General features: G+C 40.3%; 1 protein-coding gene across 3 annotated transcripts; it reads left to right on the forward strand.

Moving 5' to 3' along the window:
- Positions 1-1,384: 1,384 nt before the first annotated feature.
- Positions 1,385-17,510, forward strand: GYG1 (glycogenin 1). Of its 3 annotated transcripts, none has more exons than XM_031054943.2 (8): positions 1,388-1,464; positions 2,848-2,903; positions 4,725-4,860; positions 6,629-6,803; positions 7,237-7,399; positions 10,849-10,975; positions 14,046-14,262; positions 15,160-17,510. In XM_031054943.2, the coding sequence occupies exons 2-8, from the start codon at positions 2,897-2,899 to the stop codon at positions 15,328-15,330; spliced, it is 996 nt and encodes a 331-aa protein (XP_030910803.1). In that variant the 5' UTR covers positions 1,388-1,464; positions 2,848-2,896; the 3' UTR covers positions 15,331-17,510. The 3 variants fall into 3 exon arrangements, with proteins under 3 accessions (XP_005141209.1, XP_030910803.1, XP_030910802.1); XM_031054942.2 differs by lacking the exon at positions 1,388-1,464 and adding an exon at positions 2,238-2,266; XM_005141152.4 differs by lacking the exon at positions 2,848-2,903 and having other exon boundaries at positions 1,385-1,464; positions 15,160-15,966.
- Positions 17,511-18,030: the final 520 nt, after the last annotated feature.

Consider the following 18,030-nt stretch of genomic DNA (forward strand, 5'->3'; position numbering starts at 1 on the left):
ATACTGGAGAGAGTCCAACAAAGGGCCATAAAGATGATGAAGGGTCAAGAAAGCACCTGTACTGTGAGGAAAGCCTGAGAAGTCTGGGGCTGTTCAGCCTGGAGAAGAGAAGGCTCAGGGCAATCTCACTGATGTATGTAAGTACCTGAAGAAAGGGCATAAAGAAAATGGAGCCAGGGTCTTTCCAGCAGTGACCAGTGACAGGATCAGATGCCATGGGCACAAACTGACACACAGGAGGTTCCCTATGAACATCAGGAAACACTGCCGCTGTGAGGGTGACCAACCACTGGCACAAAATGCTACTCAGAAGCCATCTGGACATGGTCATAGGCAGCTAGCTCTGTATAACGCTGCTCGAACAGCAGGACTGGACCAGAAAACTTCCCAAACTCAACCAGTCTGTGATTCTGTGCTTCTGTGGCCTAACTAATCTCTTCAGTTAGGCTATCTTGTACATCTATGCCTTTTGCTATTTGTCATAAAGAAAAGCACAAGAAATGTGTTAATACCCTTCCTATAGTCCTGGAAAATAAAAAGTACAGTTTAAATTTCTTCATGGACTGAAACTGAGCCATAAAGAAAATACGTAAACATAGATATATCTCCTCATTTCACCTGCTGACACAAAACCCCCAGAGGTACCAAGCATTGCCAACAGTACCAGTTATGCTGCACAGAAGCATGATGGTGTAACCCTTCAAATTAAAATGCCTCACACCTTCTCCAGGGACCCTCATGCCATCACATAGCCCCCTGCAGCTCCCACCAACAAACTGCCAGTAACCCTGCATGTGCCAACACCTGCATTTCGAAGCCCACCAGTGATCTTAACTGTGCATGCAGCTGCCGCATGGGAACACCATTCTCAGCCATCATTTTGTGGTAGTATCAACAATGTTTCATCAGCAGACACACTACCCCAATACGGGCACAGGACTAGGGGTGTCTGGCGTTTGCCTATGCTGTAAATGCGTTCCTTGCTGCTGCAGGTAGCTTTTGGCTAAGTGTAGCTTTAATCCTTTTTGCTGCAGGGCTCGACGGACACAGAAGGCACACTCTCCTATGCCACCGTTGCTGCAAATCAGAGCCACACCGTCCCGATATGGGGTTCTATCCTCTGTCTGCGCGGTGGAACATTTTCAAGCTCCATTTGGCTTAGGAGCACCAGGGAAGACAGTACTTCCTCACGGCACCGTACCAAACCTCGTCTCCGATCCCTGGCCGCCTCTGCGCGAGCCCCGCCATAGCACAAGGAGTGTATGCCGTGCAACCACCGTCCGAGACCATGGCGGAAGCCCCGCCCCGCGGCGACGCGGGGATTCTTTAGGGCGGGGCCTCCTCCTCCGGCCACAGACGTCTGGCCTGTGGCCCCGCCCCTATATAAGGGTCGGTCCGAGCTCGGCTCTGGCAGCGCGGCCGCACCTCTCCTGCCGCTGATCCGCGGAGCCGGCGCCATGGCAGGTCAGTGGGCGCGGCCACCGCCTCCCGCGGGCACCCAGCACGCGCGCCGCGACTCGCGAGGGCTGCTGTGGGCGCGGGCCGTGTCCGCGGGGCCGCCACGCGCCCCCGGTGCCGTTCCGTCCCCGGCGCGGCCCGCGAGACACTATTTTTAGGTGTCGGCCCCTGCCAGCACGCGGCAAGCCCGTGCCGACGGCGGTGGGGGTAGGGCTGCACGCGGGGGAGGGGTGGGGGTGAGGCGGCGGAGCGGAGGCGTCCCTCCGGGCACGGCACCGCCGCGCGGTTGGTTGAGGGGATGCTGCCGCTGCAGCCGTCCGCCCTAGTACCCCTGTGGCAGCGGGAGGGATGCAGCCAGCGTGCGGGAGAGCAGGGGCGTCTGGGGGGGGGTCACTGTAGGGCTGCAGCGGCTCAGAGAGGAAAAGCTAGCTCTCCCGAAACGCTGACGGGAGCGTGCAACTGCCGTGCGCTTTGATGCTCTTTCACGATTCTTAAGTTACCTGAAGCTGTCAGCGGAGTCGGTTTCACTTTCAGATCTGGAAGGTTGCAAGGAATCTGGTGCTGTATCTTCTGATGCACGTCTCGATTAGATGCTTCTGCTCCTAGAAATCCTGTACTCAAAAAGAAAAAAATCAGATGTGCTAGACCCAAACTCGGAGAAGAGGCAAACACCTGCAAACACGGCTGTGTCTGAAAATGCTTTCACGGGAAGTTTCAGGACATCTAGGGCAAACACTCTAATGCTCTCCTGCATGCTTTCACATGAAAGATTGCTCCTAGCTCAGACTTCCAGGATGCTCTGGAGTGTGTAAGGATCCTATAGTCTATGAATTGGGCAGCCAAAGATGTCTCTGAAGTAGCTTGGTTTTGCCTAGATAAATCAATTATGAAGTTGTGCAACTGTCTCACATTCTCTGTGATTTTGCAGCCACACTGTTACTAATAGTTCATTATGTTTCACTCATAATAGTGACTGCTGTATGAACATAACCTACTGTAGAGGAAGCTTTCACAGAGAATGGAGGAGGGGAGAGGATGGGAAGGGAGACTCACACAGCTGAAATACTTGTGGTTTGGGTAGAATAGACTAGTCTTGCAGATGTAACTTCTATATTAAAGAGCAACTGGTCTTGCCAAAATTGTAGTATGGACTCATTCATAACACATCTGAATGTATGTGCGAATGTACTTTAGAGAAGGTATGAGACAGAACATAATTCATTCAGAGCTTTGGAAAGCTGTACTGACTTGGATGCCCTACAAGTTGCTAGTATCCTCCTCCTGTGAAGCAAAGTTTCCTGCTGAGGCTGGGATGTAACAGGGGGCTTTTTAGCCTTTGCTCCATCATTAAGTTGGCTTTATTTTTCTAAAACCTCTGTGAATACTCAGTTTCAGCAAGACAAGAAGATGTGGTAGAAGTACACCTGTTAACAGCTCAATGAAAGGTTAGTGGCAAGGCCACTTCAAGAATTAACCTTGCACTGCTGGGGAAAAAGAAAAACAAAATTAAAGAAAAAAACAAAGCCAAACCATAAATAAAACCAAGGCAACATTCAGATGAATGTTGGGCACAACCCCACTTTATCTACACTGGATTTCTAGTAAGCTGTCAGCCGGCAGAGTGGCAGACTTCTGTGTTCAGGAGTAACATGCAACTTAAGTCATGAAAAATGTTGCACTATTAGGAGGATGTTGCACCACTTAAAATGCTACATGCTTACCATTTGTAAAGCTTAAAGAAACATATTCTGTACATTTGCTGTACAGTACTAGTACAGTACTAATACAGTACTAGTACAAATTGGTAGCTAAAGTGAATTGCAGGGATAAAAAAAAAATCAACCCAACAAACTTTATCTCTGGTATTGTAGAAACTTTTTTTTGAACTTTGTAATTGACCACTATAATCTAAATCATTTGGGGCTAGTCAGTTTTGCTGCTAAACCAAAGTTTTGTAGCTGGTCTGTAGAGCTTGCAAACCAGATTTCCAGTGCTTATAGTACATGGAATTATATGTAATGTATAATATAATGTCATTATAGTACATGGCTTTTTCTTGTAACTGTTAAGATAGTATTAAGTTGAAAAGGTAATTGACAACGGTCTCATGCGCTGAGCTGTACCAAACAATTTCTCTGGAAGCATAGCACTCAGTAATCTTACTACTAGACTCGACAGCAAGCCTCTAAGTGCCCAAAACCCTCACTCTCCATCCAGATCTAGTCTAGTTAACAACTTCTGTAAAGAAAAATTACAGGTTTTAAAATAAATTAGAATGTGAAAATCTACTCTCAAAATTCCTGGAAAGAAGCTGTTTTGTTGATGTTGTCAAAAATTGTTTGGTAAAAAAGAGCACATTTCCTTTACAAGCTACAGTGCTTTATAAAAAGAGGTCTACATGACAATAGCTAGCAGTGAACTGAAGAACTTGTTTGCTTTTGTCTGTCCCACCCTGGCAGTTTAAAACAACTTGACAATTGAAAGAATGCAAAGCTTGTATTATATGACAAAGTGATCCATTTTAATCTACGTTTAAGGCAGAGCTGGAGCAGATCATACTTGATAGTAACCATCCAACCTTACTTCTTTTTGCTCGAAGAGCAAAAACTGTTGTTGCAAGTCTTACTTTTGTCATATTACTGGTTACTTGCAATTTAAAACTTGCATTCCTGTGACTGAGCTGCAGCCATGGCTTGCAGAACAACTAATCTGCAAAATCCTGAGCTAGCAAACCTTAATACTGTTGTCCAAGATCTAATTCAATGCTTGCTTTCATTTGAAAATGAAATGAAAATTTTACGCTGCCCTAGCTTCAGGGTTGAGAGCTGAACCTAGAGTAACTACAGAACTATTAACTTTGACCAAATGCAAGCTCAGTGACTCCCAGTACTTTTAGCTTAATATTGTATTGATGGCCAAAATAAGGCTCTCTTGACCTTTTGGATTGTGTCTAACATTTAGCATGACTTATTTAAACTGTGGGCAAATTAAAATTGGTATTCTGTTGCAACAGTCTTGATTTTGCTGGGGGGAGGGTGTCGGTGGGGAGGTGTTACTGTATTTTGCCATGTGTAAAGTTACTAAAGTATAGCTATGTAAGTATAATCTGCTTAATTCAGCTCTCTGGGTAGACCCAATATGCAGAGTTAAAGGGCACATCTTGGGGGTCTTATAGTATGACTATTTAACAGTACTAGGTTTCTAGTATATCTGTCTTGGAATAAAATAGTGGATCATGCTAACTTGATCAAGTTAATTTCTTCCAGACCAGTCTTTTGTGACTCTAGCCACAAATGACTCCTATGTGAAAGGAGCGCTGGTACTTGGCTCATCTCTGCAACAGTACAGAACAGCAAGGAAGCTGACTGCACTCATAACTCCTCAGGTCTCAGATCTTATGAGGTAAGGTCATTTACAGGCTTAAAACTGCTGCAGTTCCTGCTGATATGAATGTTGAAAAATGGAAGTTATATTTCTTAAAGTAACCTTCCAAAATCTGGAAGCTTAATTGCTAAGCCCAGCAGAATTCAGTTTATACTGGGTTTTTTTTCTAACACATGATGAGTTAAATGCTGTGTAGATAAGAGCACTAAATGGAGTTGATACTAATATTTCAACTGAATCTTTGTTCTTTAATAGTTTTGCTTCAGACTGTCCAACAACATGGTATTGCCTGTGTGTTCATTAGTGCTGTGTGTATGCATTTGGAAGTGAGAGTAGAGGATTGATATTTGTCTGAGATACATTCCCAACTGAGATAATGTAACACAAGCTCTCCTGAAATCCAGCAGACACTGCAAGTTTCATCATGAGAGAAGAAAGTGAGCAGAACTAGAGTAACACCAAGTATATCAAATAAGCACATCAACAGAGGCATCTAACATGGTTACCATAGCACAATAAATGACATTAACTGCTTTCTACAGCCTCTCAAGAATAGTCTTGGTATGGAGCAGACTGGGTGCTCTTTCCACATGTTACAGGGTGGGAAAAAAATACCCAACCAGAAAACCAAACGCCAGTTAATAAGATTTCTCTACACAGGGGGAGTTCTGAAAATACCTCTCTCTATAGAGACAGAGAGGTGGCTCAATAAAAAAATGTGTATGACTCTCCCTGGAGTATCTTGACAATTAAACAGCCTTATTAAGATCTTACATATAGGAACATCTATTTTAGCCTGTTAAGTGAGTGTGCTCTTTTAAGATGACTCATAGATGTGCTTATGTGCTAGTGTAAGCCAGTGATACCTGCCTACCTAGTGGTGTAACTAGAACTTGAATTCTCCCTCTTACCCACTGACAAGGTATGCCTGAAGTTCAGAAGCAATTGTCCATACCAAAATGTCAGTATAAAGACAGCCTTGTGAGGCAGCATTCTAAAACACATATACAAGATCTGTGGCTCCAATTGTACTGATAATTGCTGAGCATTCAAGATATTGCAGAATAGCAACAACTTACAGATGCTTCATATTGTAAGTGTTGAAACTCCTTAACCTCTCTTGAACTAATGGTAATGCTTTAGTGATAGTAAAGCAAAGGTTATCTATCTACCACAATTTTACTATGCTGTCTGCAAGTCTGTCCTCATTAGGTGGACGTGATACTGGGTCAAAACACTCTTGTGCCCCCAGCCGTGATTAAGTGAATAAAACTTTATGGGATAAAGAAGGTTCTAGCAACTGTGTCTAGTGAGATGTTCCCTAAGAGTCACAAATCTGGAACAGTTGTAACTATTGTACAGACTGTTTCAGCTGTTTAGGATTTAGCTGCTGGCCTGCTCAAGCTACTCTAACAGCTCCCCATTTCTTAACTGCCTGCTCAAAGTAGGCTGTTAACTTGCCAAAATTGAGTCTGGCTGAAAAAAAGCTGTGTGAAAAGTTTGTACTACATAGCCAGTGACCTACTGGACTTTGTAGCAATGCCAACTAAAGCCCAGTTTGGGGAAGGAAGAAAAAACCCAGACTACTTAGTTCCCCAAAATGTGGCCATTATAAACTAGAAACCTTGAGGTAGACAGGTATGACTTACACATGCAGTCAGCTCTTACTGATGGCATAAGAAATACTGCCAGGTTCCCTGCTATTCCACTCCTCCTAATAGAATCTGTCATGTGGTCTGGCACTGCAATAATGGAACTAAATCTTGTCAACTGATTCTTTCTCCAGGAGAGTACTGGAAAAAGTCTTTGATGAAGTCATATTGGTAAATGTCTTGGATAGCGGGGACTCGGCACACTTGGCATTAATGAAAAGACCTGAGCTGGGTGTCACCCTAACAAAGCTTCACTGCTGGGCACTGACACAGTTTTCAAAATGTGTTTTCATGGATGCAGACACAATGGTAAGTGATTATGTCCCATGGTACCTCTTAATGACCTGCTATGGGAGTTGTTGGATTATTTTTTTTCTGTAGATTGGGGTTTTTGTTGTTGTTGTTTTGGGGGTTTTGGGGAAGGGATGTTGGGGGGTTTTGGGGAAGGGATGTTGGCATTTTTTTGTTTACCAGGAGGGGTAATAGAGGCTTTTTTTGCTACTTGGACTAGTAACTTTAAAAAATGTATGTGCCTTTTAATCTAAATTAATTGTAATGAAGTCTGCAGGGACTATCTCACTGAAGTACTGTCTTCTGTAAGACTAGAGCATTGGTATGATCTTTCACGTCATAAGGTGGATGTCAAAATCCATTACAACAAATGATACCCCAATTCCTAATGTAAAAAAAAAAAAAAAAAAAAAAACAGAAAGCAAATTTTCTTTTACCCCTTTGCAACTAGGTTTTGTCAAATATTGATGAGCTTTTTGAGAGAGAAGAGCTGTCTGCAGCACCAGATCCAGGCTGGCCTGACTGTTTCAATTCTGGAGTCTTTGTTTACCGACCTTCCATTGAAACATACAATCAGCTGTTACAGTTTGCCACAGAGAAAGGCAGCTTTGATGGTATGTGTTAATTTGTATTTCAATGTAAGTTAGAAAATGGTAATAGTGGTTGGGATGGCTCACTAGTTACATATGTGTCATGGAGACTCTAGGATAGAATTCTGAATTCAGTGTAACTACACAAAAATTACATCATTCTCACAATATAGGCTATCGTTAATTATCGTATGTAGTAAACTTCTTTTTTCCAGACTTTACAAAATAAAAAGATTAAGTTAGGCCTCCAAACTAGCAGCTGTAAGCACCGGCAATGTAGAATCACGTAACAGATTTTACATGTAGTGCGCAGAGTGCATTAACTTGCAAATGAAACTGCAGTAGTATGCATCATGCATTCCTAACACTCAAGGCTTGAGTGTTCTGTGCTAACTCAAGTTCCTATGGGGGGAGGAGGGGAACAGAACTGACCAATTTCAGTGCAGCTTCAGAGACACAGACATTTCAAGATGAACCATCTCTTCATGAGCTGTGTGATAGCTTCCTGTCATTATAGGGTGGTGACTGTCTTTTCTTTCCCAATATCAAGTGCATGTAGCCTTGGCTGCTTCCCACTGTGGGTCATTTGGGATTGGCCACTGTACCAGACTTGAGCTTGAGAACTCAAGTTCTACTGTCCTGTAAGTCTCCTAAATCTATTACTATTACAGTAAAAGCACATGCTGCTTGAAGACTGCTCTAGTTAAAGGCTTCTGAGTGACTATCACTATCTCCTGTCACTAAATTTCATTATGCAACTACTGTGGTACAAAACAATGTCTAACTGAAAAGGCTTCGGAAAACTACATAAATAAAATGATAAAATTGAACTCTTTATGGAAGGTAATTAGCCAGCCTGTTGACTTACCTTCCAGTACTTTGTAACCCTGGAGCAGGGGGGAAGAGGGGAGGGATGACACTAAAATCAAACCCCCATCTTTGTGCAAACTGACTGCTTAGTAGCTCCAGGAACACCTGAGTCTTGGTGATTGCGTCCTCTGAGCTTTGTGCTTGACTGCTAGCAGACCCCATCATCTAGGTCTAAGGACCCCATCTTTTAAAAATACAGAACTGCTTCCATTATATACCTTCTGACTTGAAAGCTGAAGCCACAAAATAATTAAACTTCCTCTATGTCCTAAACATGAAGCAATTGTTGCAGCTCTTACCAGCAAAAATGGTGGGTTAATGGTTTACCAAATTTCTAGAACTGTAATTTGTACTTCAGCTGTAAAACTCATTCAGTTTTTATTAAAAGGTAGCACTAGTGTGAGTAATGAAACCATAGAGACTTATACTATCTGCATAAGCTGCTGCTGAATTAATGAACTTAAGTGTGGAGAAAGGGGATTTAAACTTAAATTTATCTAGACAATAATAAAAGTTCCTAGGAAACATTTTATAAGGGAAACTCTTGTTAGGGTCACTGCCCTTAGCAGGACACAGGGATACAAACACAACAAGCTACCAAGGTATGTATAATTAAAGTCAAGCTCTAAGAACCCCAACTGCAGAACTAGTAACTAGGGAATGCAAGACTTTTCAGAATATTTAATTCTTATTACAGGTGCTTCCTATGTAATGCTGTTGTCCAGAAATGGAGTGATAGCTACTACTGTTATCTATTTAAACTTTACTTTTCTAGATACTGTCTAAACGTAGCATGTGTGCTGGAAAGTTTGGTTTTAAAAAATCTGGCAGTACTGATACCTTAAGAATGTTGCTATTGCTTTGACAATCGTAGACGATTAGTTAGAACTCTAATTAGTTAGAACTCTTTAGCCTAGGATCTAAAATTACTGCTTTATATATACAGATATAATGCAGCAAGACTGTATCTGTAGATACATAGTTGATGTAAGTACTGCTTGATTCTTTCAATTTCTGTCTAAGGTCCAGTTTATATAAGACTACTGTTGAAGTCTGAACTAGGACAGCTAAATGCCACTTTCAGTGGCTGCTTTTTCACAAATGCATGCAGGCTGAAAACAAAAAGCTGAGTATGTAAAACAATCGAGTGAGAGAAAGTCCTGTAGAGTGAGTTAAATACATTGTTGCTGCCCCTTCAGTTATGAGCTGTCTGTTCTGTGAGGGCACCCCAGACTTTCTTTCCTTTTAGATGATCTTACTGTTAACATTCACATTCTTAACACAGCATGAATTTAGAAGTTAAAATGAAACATAACTGAGGAAAGACCAGGGGACTTGTATGGTTTCTTTAACTGCATTCCGTTAGGATGAGCACAACTTCTTCAAAAGTGCTTTTCTTTCTTTATGGTTGAGAGTCAAGTCAGAGATTTGAAATTACTAGACTGAGTCTCTAGGCAGTTTCTCACTCTGCAATCTGCATGTGTGCTGACAGCTGTAACAGGATACTTCAAATTTATATGTATTGCTATACTGTCTGTACAACTAAGTGCCTGGATACTTCAGTGGCAAAAAGCAACTTCTGCTCAAACAGTGGTGAGGGTGTAAACTGCCCTAAATCTAACTGTAGGCCAATACGAAAAGCCTTTCTTTAGTCAGCAGATACTGAGACCTTTAATATTTTAAAGATTAAAATAAAACATCTCTTTTCTAAGCTATCAATTTACCTATTGTTTAGGAATGCTACTTGTGAATGAAGTTACGGGTGAAGACAGCAAAGGAAAGTTGAGGGACTCCATTCAATCTCCTTCATAAGTGGAATTATTAGCACTTAAATACTAAGTATATTCATTGTAATAAAGAATGAATGGGTATAAATAAGTAGTTTTTACTTCTCAGTAGCTGCCTATTAACTTGTCTACTTTTTGCCAGAGGCTATGTTTCTAGCTACTCTAGCACTGATATACCAAACATTTTCAGACTCATTTGACCTCATTAAAACCTCTTCTTGCAAGCTAAGAGGTGACCACTCCCAACACAGTAGGTCTGGCCATAACATAGATTACTGTCCTCACTAAGGGGTTAGTCAGCAGCTCTAGTTTTGCTAGAGTTGTCACCAGGCTTTTCTTATCACATTACAGGGTAGGCAGATGCATCCTGATCTAACAGACCGCCAGTACCCTAACTGTGGCACTGAGATGTTGGTCATGTATCTGAAAGCATAAGTTATAAAACTAATTTGTGGCACTTCAGCTTCTGAAATGTGTCTTTCCTGAAGCTGAACAGTACTTAATTGTCAAGTTCCGTTTTTTTGCTGCTTTGTAAACCTTGAACTTAAGCTACAGAAGAAACTGAATGGCAGGGTTTGTAAGCCATCTGTTAGTAAAATGTAATGCCACACTATCTTTTTAACTCTCTCTTTTTTTTTTTTTTTAGACTTTCAAAAGCTGTAAGGTTTACAGGATTGTTCACAAATAGAACCTTGGTGCTGTGTGCCAAACTCCTACTGGATGTGACAATTGCATTACCGACTCTTAATTAGATGTGATTGAAAGAGATCCTAAAACAGCTATCTGATTGTACTCTATTAATGCTTTCTGTTTCAGGTGCAGATCAGGGGTTATTAAACACTTTCTTCAGCAGCTGGGCAACAACAGACATGAGCAAACATCTACCATTTATTTATAATTTGAGCAGCACTTCAGTATATTCCTACCTTCCAGCATTTAAAGCGTAAGTTCAAAATTCTAAGATGACTTTTGAAGCTTATACAAGCTACTTCCTTCTAACAGAATAAGCAGACACAATATGAACTTACACAGCTTTTCTAAAGGGAGACAATTACTGTAACTGAAAGAAGGTGTAATAGTTTCCTCTCAAAGAAAGTTTAATATTAGTTAAATGAATCATCTCATGATAAATGCAGACAGAAAGCTGTATCTGTAGCTTAAATCACTAGTCTCTGGTAGTAATACTGAAACTGATGTAAACACACTTGACAGGTCACTTTCGAAAGGAAGAATCACTGCTCCAGTGTGGGATACTGTCTCTTACAGCTCTAATGAAAAGCAGTAGCTCTTGAATCTGCTTGAGCTGAACTTCAGCATGTCACTGGTAATATTGTTCCCACCTAGATAACTTGCCCTATACTCATTCAAATTACTTAAGGCATTTAGCAACCAGTAGTTATAGTTCATCTAATTAACCTATACCATTCAAATAAATGTAGTGAACAAAGACTTGTATAAAGGCAAAATTCTCTCCCAAGTCTTTCTAGATCTCAGTATCAAGATGGAACAGACTATAGCCAACCACCATACCATTGCATGTGCATTGTGTAAAGTAAACAACTGTATCATCCCTAGCTAGTAGTATTAGATTTTGCATGCTAGTAAGCTATATGTCAGTGGCAGGATCAAAATGTTTGAATAAACACAGAGGGAAGCAAAGGAAGCTGAAATGTTATATAAACTTAAGAGCTGCAGAAGTTGGGTGGGGAGGGAAAGTACCAATTGCATGAAAACAATCTGATCTGAGTGACATAAGGTTACTAGCGTCTAAAGCAGCAGCTAGCATAAGCAGGACTTGCTGGCTCAAGATCAAGCTATGTCTTGTGATCAGAATACCATTTGAAATCGTGTCATGCTAAAAGTGGAACACTTATTTAAAGAAATACATGCAAGCCTAAGAATGATGAAGTAGTTGGATAGCATTTGATAAGCTAACATCTATTGTAAACTGTGTCCTTTTTTCATGGCTGGCTGGTTGTTACATGACCTTAAGTTTACAAATGACCTTGTTGCCACAAAAGACTAACTGGATTACGGGGCTCCTGGCAAAAATTCCATTTAACTAATTGAATCAATGGCCTAACTGAATTCAGCAGACCTTCACAAGCAGAACATACGAAGTGCAGTCATTCTAAGTAGGAATGACCTGCTCAATAGGTGGAACAATTTCCCTTGGTTAGGTCAGCAGCTATACTCCTGATACTCTGCAGTTGGAATAAAGTGAAATTTAAACCTACTGACATCAATAGCTAAGTTTTTAACAGCTTTGTACGGCGAGACTAGATTTCACAGCAGTCTCAGTAATCCTTTTTCCAAAGGAAAATGCCAATTCATGACAAATGCTCTCTAACTTCAAAACATTGATGAAGGACTTTTCTGGGAGATGGGGAAAGACAGATTAGTTGCTGAGGCCAGTGGGGACAGAAAACTTCCTAACAGTTGAGCTTAAATGGCAAAAGAAGTATTGCAGATCTAGAAAGTATCTAGAAAGCTCATAATGAAAACGTCATAGAAACCTGGCATCTGTCAGCTGTTGTACAGGTCTTAAGTGGACAGAACACTAAGAATACATACTTCCATTAGCAGTAAGTGTAATAACATAACACCTCTTAGGCATTCTCTAGCTTAAACAGCCTTGATTTTTAAACAGTGACAAATTTCCTCAGAACAGCAGCAGCTTAAGAAAACTCGGGCTGTTAAGTAGTGCTGTGACAGCTAATAAAACTAGGGTAGTCCTCTTATAACAAATTTTGACATATGGAGTTTAAACTTAAAGCCCAGGAACTGACCTCTTAAAGACTTTTTTTTTTCTTTTTTTCCCTCTCACATTTAGTACAAATACTTGACCTTGTTTCACCCATGCATAGGTTTTCATTATGCAGTAAGATCACTTGTGTTCAAAACACTGAACATGAATACTGGAATACAGTCAAGGATCTTACAATAGTACAATCCCCCACCCCCCATGCATACTGCCTTGTTATGAATATGTGTTTTTGAAACCCACCTGCATTGTCTTAATATGTAAAATTCCTTAAACATCCAAGTTCTGGTCAAAATGACATGTTAGACAAACTAGATGCCATTATCGTTTTAATCATGATTGGAAGAAATCCTAGAGTGCTACAAACCAAAGTAGGTGAGACAGTCACTATTACTAAAGAGGCTGGAATTGCTTGTTCACAAAACTGACTCAAGCTGAACTCTAGTTCTGGAACCATAGAAGTATTTCTTTTAGTGTTAAGTTCCTTACTTCAGAAGGGGGTGCATCTCATCTACACTTGTATTTAAAAGAACATACTGATAACATCTGAGACAGAGCTAGAAGTCCATATTGAAGAATCAAAAAAACCCAAACAAAAACAAAAAAATGAAACAAACATCCATGGCTCAGCTAATCTTATTTAGAAAATAATGGTTGGTTGTTTAGCAAGACCCTAGTACACAGAGATTAGAAGTCCTCTGAAATGCTGAGGTAGTAGCTGCTGTTTTGCAGGGACATGGTCTTCCTGCAGGAGTGCATTCCAATGATCCTTTTTTTATAGGGCTGTAAACTGAAAGGGTAACTAACACTGACCCTTCGCTAAGTAATGCTTGTCATGCTTAACTGTCTGGATCACTGACTTTGGAGGAGAATCTTTTTCACTTTTAAAACCAGTTCCGATTGCAACGGCTGCTTGAGACTGCTCTTTCCTGAGCTATGGACATCACTACCTAAAGACTTGAGCTGGCTGTAAGTAAATAGCACAGGCAATTATGTTTTGGCTGTGTTCTCTAGCATAATGTAGAATTCTGTTTGCATTTTTTTTTTGTTGTATAGCAATGCTTTCAGTCCCAGTAGGCATTGGCACTGCGGTCATTTAGCATTTAGCCTCCTAAGTATATTCAGACTTCTGTTTTCTGGACACCTACAGAAACTATAGGCTAAAAAAAAAAAAGTCTGCCAGTCACTTTCTAAACACATTTTTAGACACCTGCACAAACTGTGGGTTCTGACTTTTTCTGTCCAACAGGTTTGGTGCAAATACTAAAGTGGTGCATTTCCTCGGAAGCACAAAGCCATGGAACTATACATATGACTCCAGAACAAAAAGCATAAAAGGCAACATGGACGACCCTAAAGTAGTTCACCCAGAATTCCTCAACATGTGGTGGAATACCTATACAGCTGATGTTTTACCATTACTAGAACAGCATGGAATTGAAGAAGTTACTACTGGTATAAACATGGTACGTGCTTTAATATTCTTGCACACACTACCGAAGTATGGATTACAGGTTCTTTACCATTCCACTGACTTCCCTCTGTCCAACTCGAAGCATGGGTGTGTGGTTTAGTTTGTGGGATGCAGGTTTTTTTGGTTTTGTTCTTTTAAGCTTGGAATCAGTAACACTACAGAAGAGAAGCATGCTGTAGTGGTCTTGAACATAGCTGTCTGCTTGCCTAAAACAACCTATGTAAGTAGCTAATGATGCACCAGAAATTATATTGTAGTAACTAATTTATACAGAGAAGGGCCCTAAGTCTTTAATATGTTGCAGTCACTGAGGTTCTCGAGCAGAACCACCCCCTTCAGCATTCAGTATGTACATACAAACCTTGCATGGTGAGACAAATCTAGGTAAGATTAGGATGATTAAAGAATGAATACTCGCAGTGATGTATCCCAATACTTACAAAAGCCAAAGTAATGCTTCTAACTCTAGTTCTCATTCAGTTTTGTAGCTTTCATCTGACTGCAGACTATCTTAGCTTAGTATGTGGGCCAGTTTAAGTTCTCAACCTTTCTGAGACCAAAGTTACTGATCTCTTAAGATGTGCTTTCTCTTGTTAATCTTGCATCTTTCTAATGAACTATTTGCAGCTATCGGGCTTGGTCTATACTCTGGCTTTCTCTTGTGGCTTCTGTAGAGAGGTATGAAGAACTTAAACTTCACCTTTTTTTTTCTCCCTGCTAACTTCTGTAACTCCACTTTGTTATTTTGCTAGGAAAGCTGCACAGTCCCTGCCCTTTGGCAATGCTTGCTGTTGTGCATGAGAATGTCTTTGTTGTCCCATTCTATGGCCTGTTGCTCACTTTAGCTATGCAGAGTATTTCTGTATTTTCACTCTGTCTTTCCTTTTAGGGAGAGGTTACAGAGGCAGTGTCCCACATATCAATATCAACACCGTCACCGGTATTACCAACTATATCTTCAGAAGAACGCAAAGAACGGTGGGAACAGGGCCAAGCTGACTATATGGGAGTGGATTCCTTTGACAACATCAAGAAGAAACTTGATACCTACCTTCAGTAGAAATGCCTGTCAAAACAGTGGTGATGCAAGGACTTGTTCCAGAACTAACAGCTAGAAAGGTGTAGATGGTGGTCAGTTACACATGCTAGTAGCTTGATGAAAAACTTCTTGGCGGAAGGCCTCTGCAGTGCTACAGATGAAGACTGAGCAAAAGCCAGGAAGCAGAATTCCTTGGGCCGCCTATTACTGCCCAATTTCCAATTCTTCCTACTAGATAACACCAGGTATTTTCAGCTTAAATTTTATTCTGTCGTGATCAATTGGCTCAACATACTCCTTGAAACTGGGTTTATTACCTCACCTTATTAAGGTGATAATTAGCATTGATTCTGTTTGTTTGCTGTTTTAGATGTAAAATCTAATTCATGGGGTTGCTCATACACTAGGAGTGGTAGCCATTCTGCTTTACCATAAATATATTTATGACACTGGAATACATACAGATGTAACAGTAATAGCACTGCTTTGCTCTTCCAGTCACAATTGCACTGAAGTTTTGACCAGGTTCTTACGCACAGTGCCTAAAGCATGGCAGGAATGCATTTTTCGGTTCTGTATACTATGGGCCTAGTATAAACTGAGTTTTATCTGTTACTTGCAATGTTGCACTTGATGCAAAAATAAAAGCTGTCATGCATTTCTGGCTTCCTTAAAGACTTGAACAATTGAGGGGGAAAAAAAAAGCAAGCTCTAAAGCCTTTACTATATTCAACAGGTATAAACTTTAAGCTTTGCTAATGCTATTCTAGCTATCATTACCAAATGTCTAGCTTTTAGCTCTGTAATTACTTACAGAGTATACAGCCATGTGCCGAGGTGCTGTTTAGGGCCAATCCTCTGATTAGATTGCCATAAGCAGAGGACTGAATGGTGGAGGAAGTACCTGCTGAAGCTACTCACACAAGCAACACAAAGCTTGAGAAAAGGGCTGCTTCCTTTCTGAGACTAAAAAAAACATCATCCTGAACATAAGCCCTGTACACTATGAACTTGTTTTAAGCACCATAGTGATGTTGTTTTGGCAAAAGAAAGACTAATTAGTTGCTTAAGTAACTACCTTCCCTAACTGGGAAAATTATTTCTTCCATGTGCACAGAGAATAAAAGTGCTTTTTTTTCCCCAACTCGGTCTACAACTTCTATTCTAACACACATGGAAAAAGAGTAAAAATACTGCAAATAACAAAAGCATGCTGAAAACAGATTGGCTATTCTGTACTAAGTTTCATTTCCATATTTTAGCCAAAAGTCTAAACAGAACCAAACTGGTGTTCAGTCTTTGACAGCTATGCTCTGTACTAGTCCAGAAACACTAAGAAAATATTTCATTATTTCCTAATAAAAAAGGATTGTGGCAGGATGCTGATGCAAGCGCTAAACTTTTAGCCTCGGGAGAAAATAACCAACAAGCTCTCACAGTTTGCTGGTAAAGCAGATGATGTAATCTGGGAATGAGATCAAGTTTATTTTTACTACTAAATTGCTCTAAGATTCCTTGGTCACCATTTACCAAAAATGCTATAGATGAGGGCCAAACAAGTAAGTTGTAGCTATTTAAAAGTACATAGCCCCTGAACTCCCACTTGTAACTAGCCCTTCCCTGTGTGATTTTTTTTCTTTTGCTGTGTTGTTGGGTTTTTGTTGTTTGGTTTGATTGGGGTTTTTTATTAAACAGATGAAGCTAAAGTTGTGTGAAATCAGGCAGGATTTTAAGTTGCAATCTATAGTGACAAAAGTATATTTTATCCAGAATTCTGTGTGCTCACAAAATGTTTTCTGAAAAGTAGTAAAGTAGTCTGTTGAAGACAACAGTCTTAGTTTTCCTCCCCTTGGCTGTAATCATAGTAGAGAATAGGCACATTAGTTCTTTTTTAAGCTTAGTTGGAGAGAACTGAAAATGTAAGAGCATGAGACGATACCAATGTGAAAATTTGGTTTAGCACACAGAAGTTTTATTCTGTTACTACGGGAAGATAAGGAGAGATGCTAAGTTGAAAACCTGCATGTTTTAGGCTAAAAGACATAGTCAGTAAAGAAAGAAAACCTGTAAAACTATTCTGTTCTAGTCTCTGTGACTCGTATTATGGCCAAGCATTTACCAACAGCATCAGGAAAGCAAAATGTATGACATCTATACCAAATTATGCAGCTTATTTTCAATAAAATTACCTTATGTCATTATCAGCCACTATTTATTTCCTTCATAATTACTGTAGGCAGCACCTGCAGAAAGAAAAATCCTTTTTGTCCCTTTCAGGAGTATTACCTGATACATCAAATGATTTTCTCCTCTAATCTGTATGTACTCGTATCAGTAGCTGATTTTTTCTTTCATTTATGTCTTTATTTTACACATGGAGTAATTAAAAAAAAAACCAAAACCCACTGAACAGAACAGCATGACAGGTCCCTCAGTCTTTGGAATTAAAAATGTTAAGTTTGTAATTACAAAAGTTCATTTCTAGAACATGCCACAGAGCATAGCGTCAGAACTTCAAGAAACAAAATATTAACAGCTAAAGACTGCTTAGAGATCATGAAAAGCAAAAATAAACACCAATCAACCACAACACCCTGGTTTTTAACCACCCAAGTAACTGGTCAATCAAATCAGAGGGGGCTTTTTCTGCTCTTACTGTTGACCTTTAACTGTTCTCTCATATACATTAATAGCTTTTTGGGGACATACTTTAATTAGCCA

Source organism: Melopsittacus undulatus, chromosome 6, assembly GCF_012275295.1.
Source record: "Melopsittacus undulatus isolate bMelUnd1 chromosome 6, bMelUnd1.mat.Z, whole genome shotgun sequence".
Classification (NCBI taxonomy): domain Eukaryota; kingdom Metazoa; phylum Chordata; class Aves; order Psittaciformes; family Psittaculidae; genus Melopsittacus; species Melopsittacus undulatus.

Excerpts from the sequence above, each read along its gene's own strand:
- GYG1 (XM_031054942.2), top strand. Across the intron at positions 7,400-10,848 it reads AGAGAAAGGCAGCTTTGATG|GTGCAGATCAGGGGTTATTA; the intron begins GTATGTGTTAAT and ends TTTCTGTTTCAG. Across the intron at positions 14,263-15,159 it reads TTACTACTGGTATAAACATG|GGAGAGGTTACAGAGGCAGT; the intron begins GTACGTGCTTTA and ends CTTTCCTTTTAG.